The sequence below is a fragment of the Ovis canadensis genome, chromosome 3, assembly GCF_042477335.2.
Source record: "Ovis canadensis isolate MfBH-ARS-UI-01 breed Bighorn chromosome 3, ARS-UI_OviCan_v2, whole genome shotgun sequence".
NCBI lineage: Eukaryota > Metazoa > Chordata > Mammalia > Artiodactyla > Bovidae > Ovis > Ovis canadensis.
Window position 1 is genome coordinate 14,283,001 of NC_091247.1, and position 17,434 is coordinate 14,300,434.

Below are 17,434 nucleotides of genomic sequence, written 5' to 3' on the forward strand. Positions count from 1 at the left end.
CCTCCACCCCTTGCCCCAGAAACCAAGTGTCCTTTGCTGCCATCCCACATTACCAAACAAAGCCTGCGTCCAGATTCCTGTTCATTCCCTCATATGTTTATGCTTTCAGCAGAGGGCCCTGTGGTTCTGCGGTGGGAAGGGCCAGGAAATCGACATGGCCCTGTCATTGCACTCCTCTCTAAGCCCTCCCTGGTCTTATCTGCTCCAGAAGGAGGAGGGTTCTTTCTGAACTGCCTGAGCTACAGAACTTTCATTTCAAATGAAAAAAAAAACTGTCAGGTAAACCCCACGTTTTACACCAGGTAAAAGCGAGCTGCTCTGGGCAGCTCGGGGTCTCTCCTGTTCAGCACCCTCTGGGCATCTTCTCAGACACAGTTGGAAAACCACTGGCCTGGACAGTGTCTCAGCTCTGAGGTTATAACCAAGGAATCTGGGATCTGCTGATGGCTGGTGATACCCAAAATGCTGGATGGGCTGCAAAATGCCCTCCTGCAAGCTCCCCACCCCCTGAACCCCTGTCCTGCCTTGTGGTAGCATCAAGGGACAAATCGGAAAGGCACCCTCAGCAAAGCCAGGCTGTGCCCAAGCCCCTGCCCCTTGGGGAAGCTTTCCAGGAGTCTCAGCTCAGAGAAATGTTCCTGGCTTCTCCCCAGAGGCCCGTGGGGTCAGTCCGTCCTGACACACCGGCCAGAAGGACAGGCTACTCCTCTCACCCCAGCTCTGCCCATCGTTTCCTCTCTTGCTTTTCTAAAAACATTTATTTTTAATTCCTCCCCCACTCCCTCCTTCCTTCAACAAATGCTCACCAGTCACCAGCTTTCTGTTCTGGGCCTGAAGCTTCCAGGGGAATGGCCCGACTTCACACAGTCAGCTGCACCCTGGAGTGACAGATGCCGCCAGTGCCCTCAGGCACTCAGTCGCTGGAGCTAGGAAGGCTTCCTGGAGGCTGTGGTGACCAAAGGGGCACCAATGCATGAATAGGAGGTAGAGCAGCATGGAAGCCACGGCCAGTGGGCAGGAGATGGGCATTCCAGGCCCAGAAGAGAGCTGGATTTGGGAGTCATAGGAGGTAGGGTGAGATTGGTGTCCTGGAAGGGCTGACCAGGGGCTGTAGCCTTGATCCCGAGGGTCACAGGGAGCCAGTGGAGCGATGAAGCAGGCCAGGTAGGGAGGCCAGACATGCATTATAGAAGCTCATCTGGCTGCTCATGGTTGAGGGTGTGTGTGCGCACTCCCGTATCCTTGGTCCCCTTCCCAGCCCTGCCCTCCCTCCACACACTCCCCGCATCCTGGGCTCCCTCAGAGACAGAGCACGTGGACAGAAGGGAGGAGAGGCTTTGGGCTGTTTGGCCCTGGCCTGGCTCCTGCCCGGGAGGACAGCCCTTGACCCCTTCACCCCCGCTGGACCAAGGGTCAGGATGAGTTTAGATCCCATCTCCACTGGTTGGGAAGCTTTGATTTCAGGGCCTGTCTGTGAACAAGAACTCACGCAGGTCAGCTCCCCCTCCCCCACCCAGCACCTTCTACCCAGATCCCAGCTCAGGCAAGCCCCTGGCCCAGCCTAGCAGCCCCTCGTGGCCTGATCACACCGAGATGGGAGAGCGGGAGGAGTTCTCTTCCCCAAACACAAGCTCTTTTGTTCCACCACTCAGCTAGACCCTCAGCCCTGCACCACCTTGGTGGAGGTTTTCCTGGCATTCCGGGAGCCCAGGTCAGGGGAAGGGAGAGGCGTGGGGAGGGCAGTGAGAGGCTGGTGACTGGGCTGGAGGACAGACAATTTCTGACAGCAGCTTTGGGCCCTGTCCCTTCCCTTCCTCGTCTCCTGCTTACTCTGGGGCTGTGCTGTGTGGCTGTGTTGAGTCGCTCAGTTGTGTTCAGCTCTTTGCGAGCCCATGGACTGCAGCCCACCAGTTTCCTCTGTCCATTCGGATTCTCCAGGTGAGAATACTGGAGCAGGTTGCCATGCCATCCTCCAGGGGATCTTCCCAACCCAAGTCTCCTGCATTGCAGGCGGATTCTTCACCAGCTGAGCCACCAGAACTTACAGGACAGTGGTTCTTAATTGGATGCAATTTTATCCCGCAGGGAACATTTTGCGATGTCTGGAGACATTTCTGGTGGTCATGACATGGGCTGGGGGTTGGGGGCGGATATGCTATTGGCACCTGGTGGGTATAGGCCAGGGATGCTGCTAAACACCTGCCAACGCACAAGTCGGTCCCCATGACAAGGAGTTCTCGGGCCCCACAGATTGATAGTGCTGGGTTGAGAAACCCCGCCTGAGGATACAGCCTCCTCACCCTCTGTGCTCAGCTGTGACTCCGGCTTCCAGCCAGTCACACCCCCAGGCTGAGGCTGGACGACTCCGGACACTCATTTCCATCTCTGAACACTTGCTCAGTCTGTTCCTGTTCTGCAGCGTTCTCCCTGCTGACCTCTACTTACTTAAATCTCATTTCTTTCCGGCCCCTCCCACCTGTCGGGACCCTCCTCTGCTGCCTACACCAGCCCCCCGCTTCTCCTACATCCCATGCTGCACCCCTCCCACTAGCCAGCTCTGACTCCCTCATCCCAATTCCTCCCTTCCCTGATTGGCAGCCACTGCCGGCTTTGCTCCTCAGTTTGCACATCTATGCAATGAGTGGGGGCTTCCCAGGTGGCGCTAGTGGTAAAGAACCTGCCTGCCAGTGCAGGACATGTATGAGACCTGGGTGCAATCCCTGAGTTGGGAAGATCCCCTGGAGGAGGGTGGGGTAACCCATTCCAGTATTCTGGCCTGGAGAATTCCATGGACAGAGGAGCCTGCCCAGCTATAGTCCATGGGGTTGCAAAGAGTCGAAGACGACTGAAGCGACTTAACACGCACACACTCACACACACAAACACACTTACATGCAACGAGCGGGCCAGGTGAATAGGGACCCCAGGCCCCTTCCCTTCAGCCTCCTCCTGGCACAGGACTAGGTAACTTGGGACTCAGTGCAGACTCACAGTGGGATGCATAGTGGCCTCTGAGCCAGCAGAACCAGGGATCCAGTCTTGCTCTGCTGTTTCCTAGTCATGTGACCAAGGGTCAAATTGTGAAACATCTCAGGGCCTCAGTTTCCCCCTCTGTAAGATGGGGGCAGGTTTTCCAGCAAGAGCTCGACGAGCTGTGTACTCTCCCTCCCATCCCTTGTTCCCTTTCTGGCTGATTTACCTAGTCGAGGTTCCCACCAATCTGGCCAGTCTCAGGTGGAGAACCACTTACTCTTGGGGCCAAGAAGAACAGGATTAGATTGTCCTCTGACTTATTCCTAAAAGTTGAGCTCACACTGGGCTGTTGAGGACTTTGGGAAGGGAGACCTCTGAAGCTGGAGTTTTAGGAAACCAGAGGCTAAGTAGACCTGTTTAGGAAACCCGGGAGACCTGTTTAGGCGGCCCCAGGAGAGCTGCTGCCCTCTTGGTTCCCGGCCTTCTTGGCCTCTCTCCCACTGGGGGCTCTTCCCAGCTTCTCAATCCCCCACTTCTCCTCCTGGAAAAGGATTTGTCGTTGTTGTTCAGTCACTAAGTCGTGTCTGACTCTTGCGACCCCATGGACTGTAGCCCGCCAGGCTCCCCTGTCCATGGGATTTCCCAGGCAAGAATACTGAAGTGGGTTGCCATTTCCTTCTCCAGGGGATATTCCCAACCCAGGGATCGAACCCATGTCTCCTGCATTGCAGGCAGCTTCTTTACCACTGAAGCAGGCTTCTTTACCCCTGAACTAGGCTTCTCCTACTGGGGCTGTGACCTCCTGAGTAGACAGTCAGCCACACTCAGCTGAGCTGGCTCAGGGGTGGGCACTGAGTGGAGCGGAGGTGTGGTTTGGGTTCTTTGAAATTCAAGGGAAACAGCACAACTGCATCCTTCCTGTGCTGGAACCCATTCAGGCTCCCTGGGATGTAGGATGAAACCAAGCCCCTGAGCCTGGACCCCTAACCTCTCCAGGCTACTCCCCTACCCCTCTCATCTGGATTTGGGGGCCTAGCCTCACCGAATTGCTCAAAAGTCTCCAGTAGACTCATCCCCAGCCTGCTCACTACCTCCTTCCATAGGCCAATCCCTGGTTACCTTTAAGCTCAGCCTCTCCCCTGCTGGCCTCTCCAGCCTGCCCGCCCTGGGACATCACTGTAGCTTTGGGCCCCTGTCCTGAGCTCTTCCTTGAAGCCAGGGACTCAGCCTTCTGCCTTCCTGGACCTCCAGGGCCTGACAGTGAGCTAGCCTAGAGGAAGTGCCCAGCTGGAATTAAGAGACATAAACATGGGCAGGGGCTTCCCAGGCTGCACTAGTGGTGAAGAACCTGCCTGCCAATGCAGGAGACTTAAGAGATGCAGTTTCGATCCCTGGGCCACGAAGATCCCCTGGAGGAGGAAATGGCAATCCACTCCAGTATTCTTGCCTGAGGAGTCACATGGACAGAGAACCTGGCAGGCTACAGTCCATGGGGTTGCTAAAGAGCTGGACATGACTGAAGTGGCTTAGCATGCACAGAGAAAGAAGACCCCCAGGCTCCGGCGCCTTCCTCCCCCAGTCTCAGTGGTTGCCCCTTAGAATCACCTGGTGGAGGGTGGAGGAGAGGAGGAAGGGAGGGGAAAAGTTTAAATACTCCAATGCCCAGGCCTCGCTCTAGACAGAAAAAGTGAAAAAAGTGTAAGTGAAAGTTGCTTAGTTGCCTCCAACCCCATGAACTGTAGCCTGTCAGGTTCCTCTGTCCATGGAACTCTCCAGGCAAGAATACTGGAGTGGGTAGCTGTTCCCTCCTCCGGGGGAATCTTCCCAACACAGGAATCAAACCCTTCTAGACTAATTGAGTCCAAATCCATAGGGGTGAGGCTGGTGCAAAGCCAACCCGGAGGGATTAGAACCCTCCGGATGACCGCAATCAGCCCATGTCTCCTCCCTCTTCTTGGGGGCAAGGGGACACCCCGGGAGAGTGAGCTCTGACGCTGTTTAATACCCGCCATGTGTTGCATTGATCTGAAGAGCCCTTTTTGGCTTATATGAGGTCATTCATTTAACAAACATAAAATGTGCTGGGGCTCAGGGATAGGTTGACACCCGCGTGACAGGGAGCAGTGGAAGATGAGAGGTGCTGGGAGCACTTTGCAGAGAGTCCCCTGCTCTGGGGGGCTGGGGCCTGGAGGCAGAGGGTAAGGCAGGAGGCCCGTGGTGGGGCTGGCTATGGGGGTGGGGGTAGGGCCGTGAACCAGGCCACAAGTGGGCAGGGGTGGGGGAAGATGGAGACCACAGATGTGAGGAAGGGGTGGGGACTGTGCTGGGAGGGGTCGTGGTTGGGCGTCTGGGTGGCTTGGCCACAGGAGGAAGAAGAGGAGCCTGCACAGAAGACTGAGGCAGGACCAGAGCGGTGGGTGGGGAGGGGCACGGCGGTCACATGCCTGCAGGTAGCGAAAGGTCCAAACACTCACAAACCCAGTAATGATAACTCTGCCTGAACGTGTCGAAGGGCTGTTTTCTAAGTATTTGCTCTTCCCTGTAACCTGTAGACAGGGCTGGCGTAATCAGCCCATCTCACAGACAGGGAAAACTGAAGCTGGCGGAAGTTATGCAGTTTTCCTGAAGCCACATACCGCCTGGTAAGGGTCAGGGATCTGACTCAGACAGGCTGCCAGTCGAGCCACCCTGCCCTGTGCCACCTGCTCTGAGCAACGCCCCCACCACCACCACCAGGGCCTCTCAGCCCAGACGAGCAGCGAGCCAGCATCCGTGGAGGACATCCTGCATTCGGGGCTCCCCTGGCGGCCCTGGTCGAGCAGTCTGGAGCAGGGAATGGTGCGGAGGACAGTGTAGGAGGCGAGGGAGCTGCCCTGAGGGAGCTGAGCAGGCTGGGGGCACTGAGGGGGTGACATGTGACGTTGGAGAAGGGGGCTGATGGAGGGGCTGATCAGGGGGTCCCCAGGCAGGCAGAGGGAGGGGGATGCAGACCCCAGAGCAGTCTGTCCTCAACAGGGAGCTGAGGGAAGGAGTCAGAGCTGAGGCACCAACATGAGCGGGCCTGGGCCGGGGGGGCTGGTGAAGCTTCTGGAGCTGGAGCCTCAGCCCAGAGTCTGTGCAACTGCATGAGGCCAGGTGGGGGAGGGGGTCGGATGCTGTGCGGTGGGGCAGGGTTGGAGCAAGTGGGCCCAGCAGGAGACGGGTGCTGTCCATAGTCTCCAAGTCAGAGGCCCAGGCTGGGAAAAGAGCCCCAGAAGCTAGGGTCTAGCTGCCCCGACTCAGTCCACCAAAGAGCCGGCCAAAGGAAAGACTGAAGGGTCTCTGAGCAGGCACCCTCCTAGGTGCCTTGGCTTCTAGGCCATGGAGTTAATACAGCCGCTTGGTCAAGGACAGTCGCACCAGGACAGAAGGGTCTCTACTCTCCCTTCTCAGGCAGGTGTGGAGGAGAGGGGGTACCAGGTACCAGGAAGAAAACCAGGGATGGACCTGGGACAGCCCTGGAGGGCTCCTGAGTAAGACTCTGAATTTGGCAGCCTGGGCTTCAGGAGGCCAGAACGCACGGTGCGTCCGTCAGGCCTGTCCCGCCACCTCCTGGTTCAGCCGCACGCCGTGCTCTGGGTCCCCTCCCTTCACTGCCCTGTTCTCCATGCCTCACATTCCACATTAGCTAAGGCAAGGGAGGGCAATTATCTGAGATTTGGGTCAAGGGAGAGAGAGAGCCCAGGGCAGAGGTGGGGTGGGGGCTGGGGGAGAGAGGCAACCCAGCTATTTCAGGAACTGTGTGTCCTGAGCTGGCTTTTCTGGAACCCAGCAACCCCTCATTCTGGTGCCGAGTCTGTGGCACCCCAGGGTGGGAGTGTGGGGCCCGCAGCCTCAAAAGCTCACTCACAGCCAGCCGAGAGGCAGGCACTCCATCCTATTGGCGAGGTGCTCATGTCCTCTACACGCATTCCTGTGCGTGTACACACCCATGCACACAGACACACACGCACGCATGCACAGAGGTACGCTGGGATGTAGGTCACCGGCTGGAATGCCTCAGGCCCAGGGTTGCGAGGACCCAGCCATCCAGGCAGACACTTCCAGATTGGACAGAAATGTACCCTCCCCTTGCCTGCCTCCCCACTGCTCGCCTGTGTCAATCTGACCTGAAGCTCTCTAGGCTTCTGTTTGGTTTTCCCAGAATCTGCCTGGCTGAGACTGCGGGGAACCTGACTCCGTCCAGGGGAGGGGGCGGGGCTCCTGGCCACACTAGTGTTGTCTCTGTGTGTCGATCCTTATTGGGGGGGCAGGGGGCGGTATGTGAAGTCTACAAGAGACAAGGGGGTGTGGCCAGTCCTTGAAGACTTCCAAGATATAGCCTGCGAGATGTCCTGGGACTAGAGGACCAGGAGGGGACAGTCAAGGAAAGAACAGAGCAACCTAAGCCAGGTTGGTCAGGGCTGGCTTCCTGGAGAAGGTGGGAGCACCTTGGCTGGGAAGGTGAGTGAAGATTTCAGAAAGCCTAAAGAAAGGGAGTGGTACTGTTGCAGGTGGGAAAGCCCCCGACACTGCCATCCTCCGCCCTAGAGCTGGCACCTTTGTGGAGGTCACATATGTAAAGACCATCACAGACTCTTCTACAGAAAACCCCTGGATGGCCCTGCAGGCCCTTCAGATACAGCAAGCCCGGAACATCACTTGCCCTCCCACCTAGAATCTGCTCTTCCACCCACGTCCCCCTCTCTGTGTGGACAGCAACATTCCTGCCACACAGGCCAGACACCAGGCCACCCTGCCCTCTTTTCTCAGGCCACCCTCTCAGCCTCCAACTTTTCAGTCTGGTGCGTGGAGCAGCTCACAGCTGAGAGGTGAAGACAGGCAGGGAAGCAAAGGCACTGTACTATCCTGTCAGCACACGGGTGCCTGGGAGGTCATCAAGCAAGATGGTCAGGGAAGGCTTCCTGGAGGAGGTGACACCCAGGTCACCCAGACTGAGACCTCAGGCTGAGTAAGAGCGGCCAGATTGGGGGAGAAGTAGTGGGAAGAGTTGAGATAGAGTAGGGTTCCAGGCAAGGGGCATCAACAAGTGCAAAGGTGAGGGAGGAGCTGGGGGATGGCACATACAGAGGGAGCTGAATCGATCATGAGGGAGTGGAGAGAAAGAGGGCTGTGCTGGAGACTAGGGCAGAGGTGTCATCCAAGGGTCAGATGGTGGATGGCCTTGACACCACGGTAATGAGTCTAGACGCTCTCCTGCTGCAGTGGAGTGCCCTGTGTGACTTTCAGATGCCTGAGAGTGGCCCTTTAGCTGCACACAGAGGATGAGTTTGGGGGACAGGTGGAGATGGGGATCCCCAGGAGGGGACCAGAGTCCCAAATGGGGCATGGCCTGAGAAGGGGGCAGAAGGTGGAGAGTCAGGGCCGAGCTCAGGACCACTTAGGAAGTAGAATGGCCCTTGAGGGGTTCTGGTTCCTCCTCTCTGAGGCCCTCATCTCTGTACCATATAGTGGGGGGTGGGCAGGAGGACCCCCAAAGACCCTCTCCTGAGCCTCTTTCCACGTGGGGCCATTTTCTGTTTGCTCTAGTCTCCCAGGGCTTCTGAAATAACCTCTTGGGAGGAAATCCAGCTGGGAGGAGCATAGCTCTAGCTTCTGAAGGTTTGGGGTGGGGGCCCAGGGCATACCCACTCAGTAGAAAGAATGGGCTGGGCAGTGGGAACCAAGGGAGGGGTCTCAGAGCACCCAGTGGTCCATTCAGGAGGACAGCCAGTGTGAGGGTGCTGGGATACACTGGGCCTCATGGAAAAAGCCCACCAGCTTTCTTGGTATAAGGGGGGCCTGGAACCGTGGTCCAGCAGCCTGGGGATAAGTTAGGGCCCATTACTCACAAGACTGACACTTGGGTTAGTGACCTCACCTCTTTGTGCCTGTTTCTTCATCCATAAAATGGAAATTAACACATGCCAGGAAATAATATACCAGGTGGGAGGGAAGCTTAGGGGAACAGTCCCTGCTGCTGAGTGATTCAACGAGGATCTGTACCTGGGTACCACAAGGCACCACCTGGGCACCACCCTGGTCCTCCCACACGAGCCACGTGGCCCAGACCTGGGGGAGGTGCAGCAGGATGGAAGCCCAGGCCCGTGCGGGGGGCCCAGGGTGAAATGTCTTTGCTTCCTAAAAACCCGGAGTCAGCCTCTCCCTCCTTCTCCCACCAGGAGCCCTTCACCATGCAGACAGCAGCTCCTCTTCTTTGAGCTTCCTTCTGCTTTGCGGGCCTGACACTTCCCACCCTCCTTAGGCCACTCCCCCTGGCCTTCTTGTGAAGCCAGCTGCTGGGGTGTGGGGGCGTCCAAGATTTAAGCCCCTCCCTGTCCGGCCTCATTGTTCTTTTATTGACCCTTCTGCCTGATTTTGCCTCTTCCCAGCATCCTCTGGGGCAAGAAGGGGGGCTCCTCCCCTCTTCCACCTGCCCAGCTGGAGAAGCTCAGAGGCCCAGAAGGGCTGAGGACCAGGGCCAGGATACCTGAGAGGCAGCCCAGAGTAATGGGCAGAAGCACAGGCATCTAGGAGGCCTGGGTTTGAATTGTGAGTACTTCCACTAACTTGTGGCCTTGGGCTCTTCAAAACCTCAATTGCACATCTGAGCAATGGGGCTATTCCTTCCTGTGTGAGGAGCCAGTGATTGCATGTGGATTCTTAGCACAGAGCTGGACACGTAGCCAGAGCTCAGGAAGTGGGATCCCCCCTCTGCCTCTCTGGCCTGACTCCTTCACCTGTGGAAGGACCTCAAGTGAGGATGTAGCCTCTCCTGTTCCTTCCTCGTCCCCAGAGGCCCAGTCAGCCAGTCCACAGCAGAGCCGTAGAGCAAGATGGAAGGAATCCGGGGTTGGCCTCCTTTCCCCACCCCAGGGAGTCTGGGTGGGCAGACAGCTGGGGAAACTGAGGCTTGCTGTTGAGTGAGCTGAGTGGCAGAACCAGGAGGAGGCCCCAGGCCCTCCCTTGCCCATGAGAGGTGGAACGCAGGTCTGAACAGCACCCATCTTCCCAAGGATCCACCCACACAGAAGCCTCAGAGAAGGTTCTAGTGGGTACTGCTCCAGAGCACGGGCTCTGCGTGGGACAAACCCACAGGACTCTCAGCTCTGCCACTCACTCGCTGTGTGATTCTGGGTGAGTCACTCAGCCTCTCTGAACTTGTTGCCTTATCTTGAACACGAGAAGGACACCACCAGCCTCGCAGGGTCAGGGGAAGGGGAAGCGAGACGATGAATGTGGGGCGCGTGGCCAGCTACGTAGCTGCTGTTTTATGGTTATTTTCTATTCACTAGCAGCTGAGGCATGTCTTTTATGACATCTTCAGCTTCCCCCTCTCACGGGGGAAGGGCCAGGGAGCGGTGACATCAAGCTCCCTGACAGCTTCCAGCCCAAAATAGCCCTCTCTTTAGACTGACCCTGTCCCGTTACAGTCGCTCCTGCGCTCACTGTCCCCAGCTGAGCTGACAACGCCTTCGGTGGTGGCTCGTGCCCTGTCACGCTCCTCCCCTGAACAAACACTCCTGGGTAGACAGGATTTGAGGTGGCAGCTTTGGCATAGAGATGGCTCTTGGAAAGTGCAGCAAAATGAAGCCCCCAGGCTCTGGCAACCTGGGTTAAATCACTGAACTTGTTCTTAGGTCTTGGTGTCATATTCCCTCTCTGAGCCTCAGTTTCCTCATCTGGAAAATGGAGCTATAATATCAGCCTACTGTTGTGAGGATTCAAGTAGGCAGTGTACCTAAAGGACCTTGCCTGGGGAGGGGGGACAGCATGCAGTAGGTGCTCAATAAATGGGACTGGTTATGGTACCTACCATACCTGGAAGATTACAAAATCACCTCCATCTGCCTCTTTGCAGGGCCCCCAGCTGGAGCTGAAGTCCTTTGGTGGTTATCATCAGAAGAAACTGAAGGTTCTGAGCTGTCTGTTCCACCCCCAGGGTTGCCAGAGCAACCAGCCCCTTCCTGAGCTTTTATCCTGACCGTCTGTCTGAGCCCAGCTCCCTCACCCATGAATCATAAAGTCCCCCCAACAGGTGTCCAGCCTCTTGTGGTTTCATCTCAATCACCCCTCTGGAGACCCCAGTCAACCCAGGACACAGGCAGGGCAGCGCTGAGTCTGTCCATTTGTCGGACAAAGAAGCTGAGTTTGAACAAGGAGCAAGGATTTAATCCAGGCCACCCAGGATGGATGTGGCTCAGGCCACAGGGAGGCAAGAGGGTGCCAAGTGCTGAGTCGGAATTAGACTCTTAGATGGTCAGAGCTGGGAACAGTCGGGGGTGTGGAGGACAGTACCCTCATCGGACAGTTAAGGAACCAGAAGCCCAGAGAAGAGGAAGAGGCCTGAGGGCATGATCAAGTTAAGGGCAGCATCCAGCTCATTCACTCATTCATTCATTCATCCCGTGAACGCATATGGAGCACCTTCTCAGGGCCAGGCACTGTGCAGGACCCTAGAGAGACAGCAGCAAATAAGACACAGCGCCTGCCCGCAAGGATCTCAGGGTCTTGAGTGGGAGTCAAGTCAGTGACTGGGTGATCCCCTCGTCCCCTTCCTTGGCTATCAGAGGATACGAGAAGGAAGTACTGTGCTTTGCTTCTCTAGGTTGGCCTTTCCATGCAGCTCTGAAAGGCCCTTGCCAGAGGGAGTCAGTCAGATCTTGTCTGGTCCTCACCCCAATTTACACTTGGGGAAACTGAGCCACCTCCATGAAGGGCTCTGCTAGGGTTAGTGTGCAGGCTCTAAGCCCTTGCCTTCCTGCCCCGATTGTGTATAAAAGAGATCTCTGCTCCTGTGTGTGCCACTCGCCCCAGCTGTGGTCTGAGCCCTCAATGACTTTGTTCTAAGGACATCGTTCTAAGGACCTTGTTCTAAGGTCCTGTGTCTCAGGACACCCCATGGGGCTCTACTCAGCCCTGTCTGCTAAGATACCCTGAACGTGCTGAGGCCTCCAGAACATCAGAGTCAGCGGCTAGGGATGCAGCCAAACTCCTCTCAGCCCCTGAGCACCTGGTGAATGCAGAGCTCACGATATCCACCAAATGGAAGAAAGTCTTGCTCTGCTTGAAGAAGAGAAGGGTGACCCAGAGCCCTTCCTCCAGCTGCGCCTCTCCCCACCCTGTCCCCATCCTGGGTCCCCAGGGAGCTCAACTCACCATCCCTTGACCGGGCATCACCCGGTCAAGAAGCATCACCGTCACCCGAAGTGTCAGAGAACCCCTCGAGGTTCTCTCTGCTTGGAATGCCTTTTCTCACCTCCTTGGCTGAGCCAACTGAATCGTCTGCTCACTCACTTGTTCACAAGCATTTGTTGGATTCTCACTGCAGGCCAGGCAGAGCGCCATGCTCTGGGGATAAGAGCTGTCAGGACCCTTAGAGATGAGTGGGGGACAGAGGTTAAACTCATACATGTACCATCATGGGCGACTAGGGGACTGAAAATGAAGGTGAAAGTCGCTCAGTCGTGTCCGACTCTTTGCGACCCCATGGACCATACAGTCCATGGCATTCTCCAGGCCAGAATACTGGAGCGGGCAGCCTTTCCCTGCTCCAGTTCCATCTTTCCAGGAATCGAACCAGGGTCTCCTGCATTGCAGGCAGATTCTTTACCAGCTGAGCCGTAAGGAAAGCCCATGTGCGACTAGGAACCGGTCCTATAAAGGAAAAGAGAGGGTAGCAGAGTGGGCTCTAATTTGACAGAGTAACGTGATCTAAGGAGGGCGTCTCTGAGGAAGTGACTTTCACTGGAGCCTGGGAGGAGGAGGAGGAATTTACCTCAATGAAGAAAGAGAGGGAAAGTATTCCAGGCAAAGGAAATAGCATATGCAAAGGCCCTGAGGGTGTTAACTAGTTTGGTGAGTGTGAGGAAGGACAGAGCAATGTGACTGGAGCCTATAGAGCCGGGATGAGGACAGAAGAGTCAGATCACAGAGGGAGGCAGAAAAGATCAACCTTGCTGAAGGGTCCTTGTGGTTAACAGGGAGAGTGAGGAGTCCAAAAGAAGGAACCAGAAAAAAAGACTGGGAGATAGATGGGAGAAAATCAGGAGGGTGGCCTATCCCAGAAGCCAGGTGAAGAAATTGTTTCACAAAAGAAGGAGTCATCCACTTCTTTGGTGGGGGAGTCACCTCCTCCAGGAAGCCTTCCTGGACTCCAAGTGTGGGGTTAAGGATTCCACGGGGCCTTGGCCTTCCCTTCAGTGCTTACCTCTCTCCCAGACTAGCCTTGGAGTGTCACAAAGGCAGAGATAAGGTTTGACTTGTCTCTCCAAAACTTAGTTTAGGATCTGAAAGTAGTATTTGTTAGATGAATAACTGTAGGACCTGGCCAGAATGGTCCCTTCAGCTTGGGGCCACTTCCAAGGACTTCCTGGGCTCCCCTCCATTCCTGCTCATCACTTTCTTGAGGAACTGTCCCGTCCCCTCGTCTTTTCCCCTCAGATCCCAGGCACCTCACTGCTGCCTGCCCAGCTTCCAGAAGGCCAACCACAGGCTCCCACAACAAGGGAGGACAAGGAGCTGGTGCATGGGCCCTTCAGTTATGGCGCAAGCAGTCTCCGTTTCCAGGGACCCCGGACTTACCCTGCCCCAAGACTGCTGCTAGCAAACCTGTGGGACAGCAGGTGGAGGCTGTGGGTTTCTGAGACACCAGTGAGCTCCAGGTAGGGAGACAGAGGGATTTGGAGCCCTGCTTGGCTCTGGGTTGGTCCTCCAGACAGGGGTCTGTGCCCTCCATGGGGTAGTATCTAGGTGTCCCCCTGCCAAGTTCAGGTGGACACCTGTGCAGACAGGCAGGTCTATCCCACACTCCAGACTGTCTGCCCCCACCTCTCCCCCAGGAACTCATCACTCAGAATCCAGTCTCATATCCTTTGTCTCCCACTGGAGGCCAGGAGCTCTTCCAGGGCCAAGGCGCCATCTCCCTTTTCTCCCTCCCTTGCTCCCTCCCTCTCTCTTTCCTCTCTCCATTCACTAATTACAAACTGTTTCTTAGGTTTGAGTTCTCTCATCCTGCACCCCTGACCCTGACACAGAGCCTGGCACGTGGAGGTCACTTGGCAGGCATCCACTGGCCACCCGACCTCCCAAAGATGCTAGGTCCGCGGGCTAGGCTAGGCTAGGTGGCGCCAAGCTCCCCTGAGGGGTGCAGCTCCAAACGTGGCAAGAGCCCCTCTCCTTGGAAAGAACTGGAGCCGGCAGGAGGGAGGAAATTTGGCTTTGAATCTGTGCCCTGCAGCCAGGCCTGGCTGGGGTGGGGGTGGGGGTCCAGGGGGAGAAGCACACAGTTTTCTTAGCAGGAACCGTAGGCCCAGGATGATCTAGGTCCCCAAAAGGCTGATCCTAGCTGGAGCGACGCCTCCCTTGACTAGCTCTCCTCTCCGAGGCCAACAGGGCCCCCTCCTTACAGAGCCTTAAAACCTACGTCCCCCCAGCCCAGCGCTCCTCAGTCCCTCAGCCACCCTCTGGCCCTCCTGCTTCCCATCTTCCCACATCACAGAGATGGCCAGAGTGCCCCCCTCAACCCCCCCACCCCCGGCATCCTAACCAAAAGTGCACAGCCTGGCCGGGCTGAGCAATCCGGGTCTTAGACCCCTGCAACCCTGGAGCCCCCAGCCTGCAGAAACTGCCATGGCTGATCCACTGGGAAAAGTGCAAGTTCCTCGCCACCGGCTTCCGACAAGGGCTCTGTCCCAAGCAACTTTCGCCCAACAATCCGCCCAGGGTTTGCAGGGAGGCTGCGGCAGGGGCACTCCCCGGGGGCAGCCCCTGGGGCCCTGCAGAGAGGGGAATGCTTGCAGCCTGGCTTTAATTACAGACTGTGTTCCTCTGCCTGGTCCATCTATATTTATCTGCAGGATCTCACTAATTAAATCCCCCACCGCAGCCGGCAGGCCTGGGGACGACCGCGAGTGAGGCAGACAGGCAGGGGGCTGCAAACTTCCTTTCCTTCTGGTCCAGGAGCAAAACAGAAGCGGCCGAAAACTCCTGCTCCCTCCCCCAACCCCACCGATGCTTGGTCCCAAGGAACGCTGGCCTCGGGGACCCTTCAGCTCTGTGCCCCGCAACCCCCGGCACCCATGACCCACAGGTCCCCACACCAGGCAGTGCCCGTCTTCCTCCCCGCTTCAACTTGCATTCCTGGATTCCCGCAGCAAACAGAGAAAGCCTCCCTGAGCAGCACTCTGCCACTTTGCCGGGGCTCTGGTCTTACCGAAGGAGTCGTCTTGGTCCAAGAGGGAGTCGGGCTCCATGGCGTATGGGCCCCCAGCCCCTGGCCCCACCTGATTTATGAACCGAGGCTGTCTCCATGAGCGTCTGGGTTTCTCCTTTTGTATTCCATCTGGCGGCTTTTCCAACTAGATGACTGGGTATTCCTGCACGCAGGCCCCTTTCCAGCCCTTGCCTTCATACAGTACATTTAAAGTAGCAGTAACCTCTTTTTCCTCCCCCCGCAGCCTGGCTGGAAACATTAGAAGGGACCGAGGCAGCAGAGATGTCTAAAATAGGAAGACGCCGGGACAATTGGCCTGGCTGCCCGCGACGCTGGCTGCGGGGATCTGGCCGGCCTGCGCAAATGGAAAAGCTAAGAGGTAAGGGTGAGCCTGGGCTGAGCATCTGGAAGCTGGCTCCGGGGGACCCTGGGGTCTGTGGGAAGGGGGGAGGCTGACCCACCCACAGGAGGGGATGGGGGGTCCGCTCTGTTCACCGCCCAGTGCCCAAACCCCAGGGGCTTCTCCCAGGCCCTGCTGGAACCTCCCACTCAAATCTGTTCTACAGACATTTCCTGCAGTGTGGGGGATGCAGAAATTGACTCATCCATCCATTCAGTCAGACACTAGAATTTTTTTTTGAGCATCTACTCGGCGCCAGACACTGTGCCAGGTGCTGGCTTTTGCAGGAGGGAGCAAGTCTCAGCATCTGGTCTCTTGGAGCTCACAGGTAAACAGGCCTGTGCAATGCAGCGTGTGCACTAAAAGCTGTGGGAACTTGAAAAAAAAAAAGAGGGCTGCCTCACCCAGACAGGGGGAGGTGGTCAGGGAAGGCCTCCTGGAGGACTGGGCACTTAAGCTGGGGCCTTATGGGTGAGTAGCAATTAGCCAGCTGAAGAAGGAGAGAGTGAAGGGGAGGGTGTGCTGAGTAGAGGGAGCATCCTGTGCAGAAGCCCTGAACTGAGATGGCACTAGGGGTGTTCAGTGACCTCCTCGATAAGTCCCAGGCAGTTGGAGCAGCTGCCACGGCAGAGGTGGTGGGAGAGAAGCAGCAGAGGGGATCAGGCAGGGCCTCACGGGCGGGGATGGTTCTCAGGTTTGACCCAGGGCATGACGCACGGGAGGGAGACATTCCAGGCTGCTCTTTAGAAAGGCCTCTCTGGCTACTGTATAAGGGGGCAGAGGCTGGGGCAGGACTGGACAGGGGCTGTCAAGTCCCCAGGGGAGAGGGACGCTGGCATCTACGGGCACAGCTATAATAACATGGGGTGCCACTCACTAAGAGGCCACGAGAGCTGGGCACTGGTCCCAGTGTTCCCTACTTGGATACAGTCACTCCTCAGGGACCCGGCCAGCAGAAACCCTGCCCGTCCTGCTCCACAGATGAGGACAAGGCCGAAGAGAGAGGAGAAGTGACTTGTTCGAGGCTTGTGAGTGCCCTTCAGACCAGGCCTGGACCCCCAGAGAGGTCATAGCCTAGATGCTGGTAGGGAGGGAGGTGGTGCTGGGGGGAGGACAAAGATGCGGTAATTCAATCCACATCTCAGACCCAGAATACGACAGAGCCCCGGGGCTTGCGGGACAGGAAGAGTGTCATTTGGGCCCAATCAGGGAAGGCTGCCTGGGGGAGGAGGCATCTGAACAGGACAGAGAGAAGAGCAGGATTTGGATGGGCAAGTTCGAGAAGGTACGGGCCTCCCAGGTGGAGGGAACGGCACAGGGAAAGGCACAGAGGCAGGGAGGGCGAGACAGTGGCAAATGAAGGCAGCGCGCAGAGGGAATGACACCAGGAGGGTGTCGGAGCAGCTGAGTGGCTGGGGCTGGAACCAGAGGACGTGGGATCACAGCCCAGGAGTGCAGGCTTGGTCCAGGGGGCACGAGCAGCCTCGAAAGCCCTCTGTCCAGAGGACGGCCTGCATCCCAGTGGATACCTGGGTGTCCCTGGAGACAGCCCTTTCCCAGAATTCTCCTTAACACTCTGCACTTACAGCAGAGAAACTGTCTGTTCCCCACGGATCACTGGGATATTAGAAACTGAGCCTCAGTGGCCAGATTTTTGGAGACATGACCCTGAGGCTGAGGCAGAGGGGACATTAAGAGGAGGGAGATGGGGGCTTCCCTGGTGGTCCAGTGGCTAAGACTTGGTGCTTCCAATGCTGGGGGTCTGGGGTTCAATCCCTGGTCAGGGAACTAGATCCCACAAATTGCAACTAAAAGCTCCTGCATGTCAC

The 17,434-nt window shown here is 57.0% G+C and overlaps 1 protein-coding gene and 1 long non-coding RNA gene across 2 annotated transcripts in view; one reads left to right on the plus strand and one right to left on the minus strand.

Moving 5' to 3' along the window:
• The window catches only part of DAB2IP (DAB2 interacting protein), a 210,505-nt gene extending 195,064 nt beyond the window's left edge, over positions 1–15,441 (minus strand). Inside the window, exon 1 of the mRNA XM_069582530.1 lies at positions 15,206–15,441. Within this exon, the coding sequence (XP_069438631.1) occupies positions 15,206–15,245 (40 nt within the window). The 5' untranslated portion in view covers positions 15,246–15,441. The remainder of the gene's footprint in view (positions 1–15,205) is intronic.
• Positions 7,370–11,031, plus strand: LOC138436648 (uncharacterized). Its single transcript, XR_011255512.1, has 2 exons — positions 7,370–7,455; positions 10,853–11,031. It is a non-coding gene; the product is annotated as an uncharacterized lncRNA (long non-coding RNA).
• Positions 15,442–17,434: the final 1,993 nt, after the last annotated feature.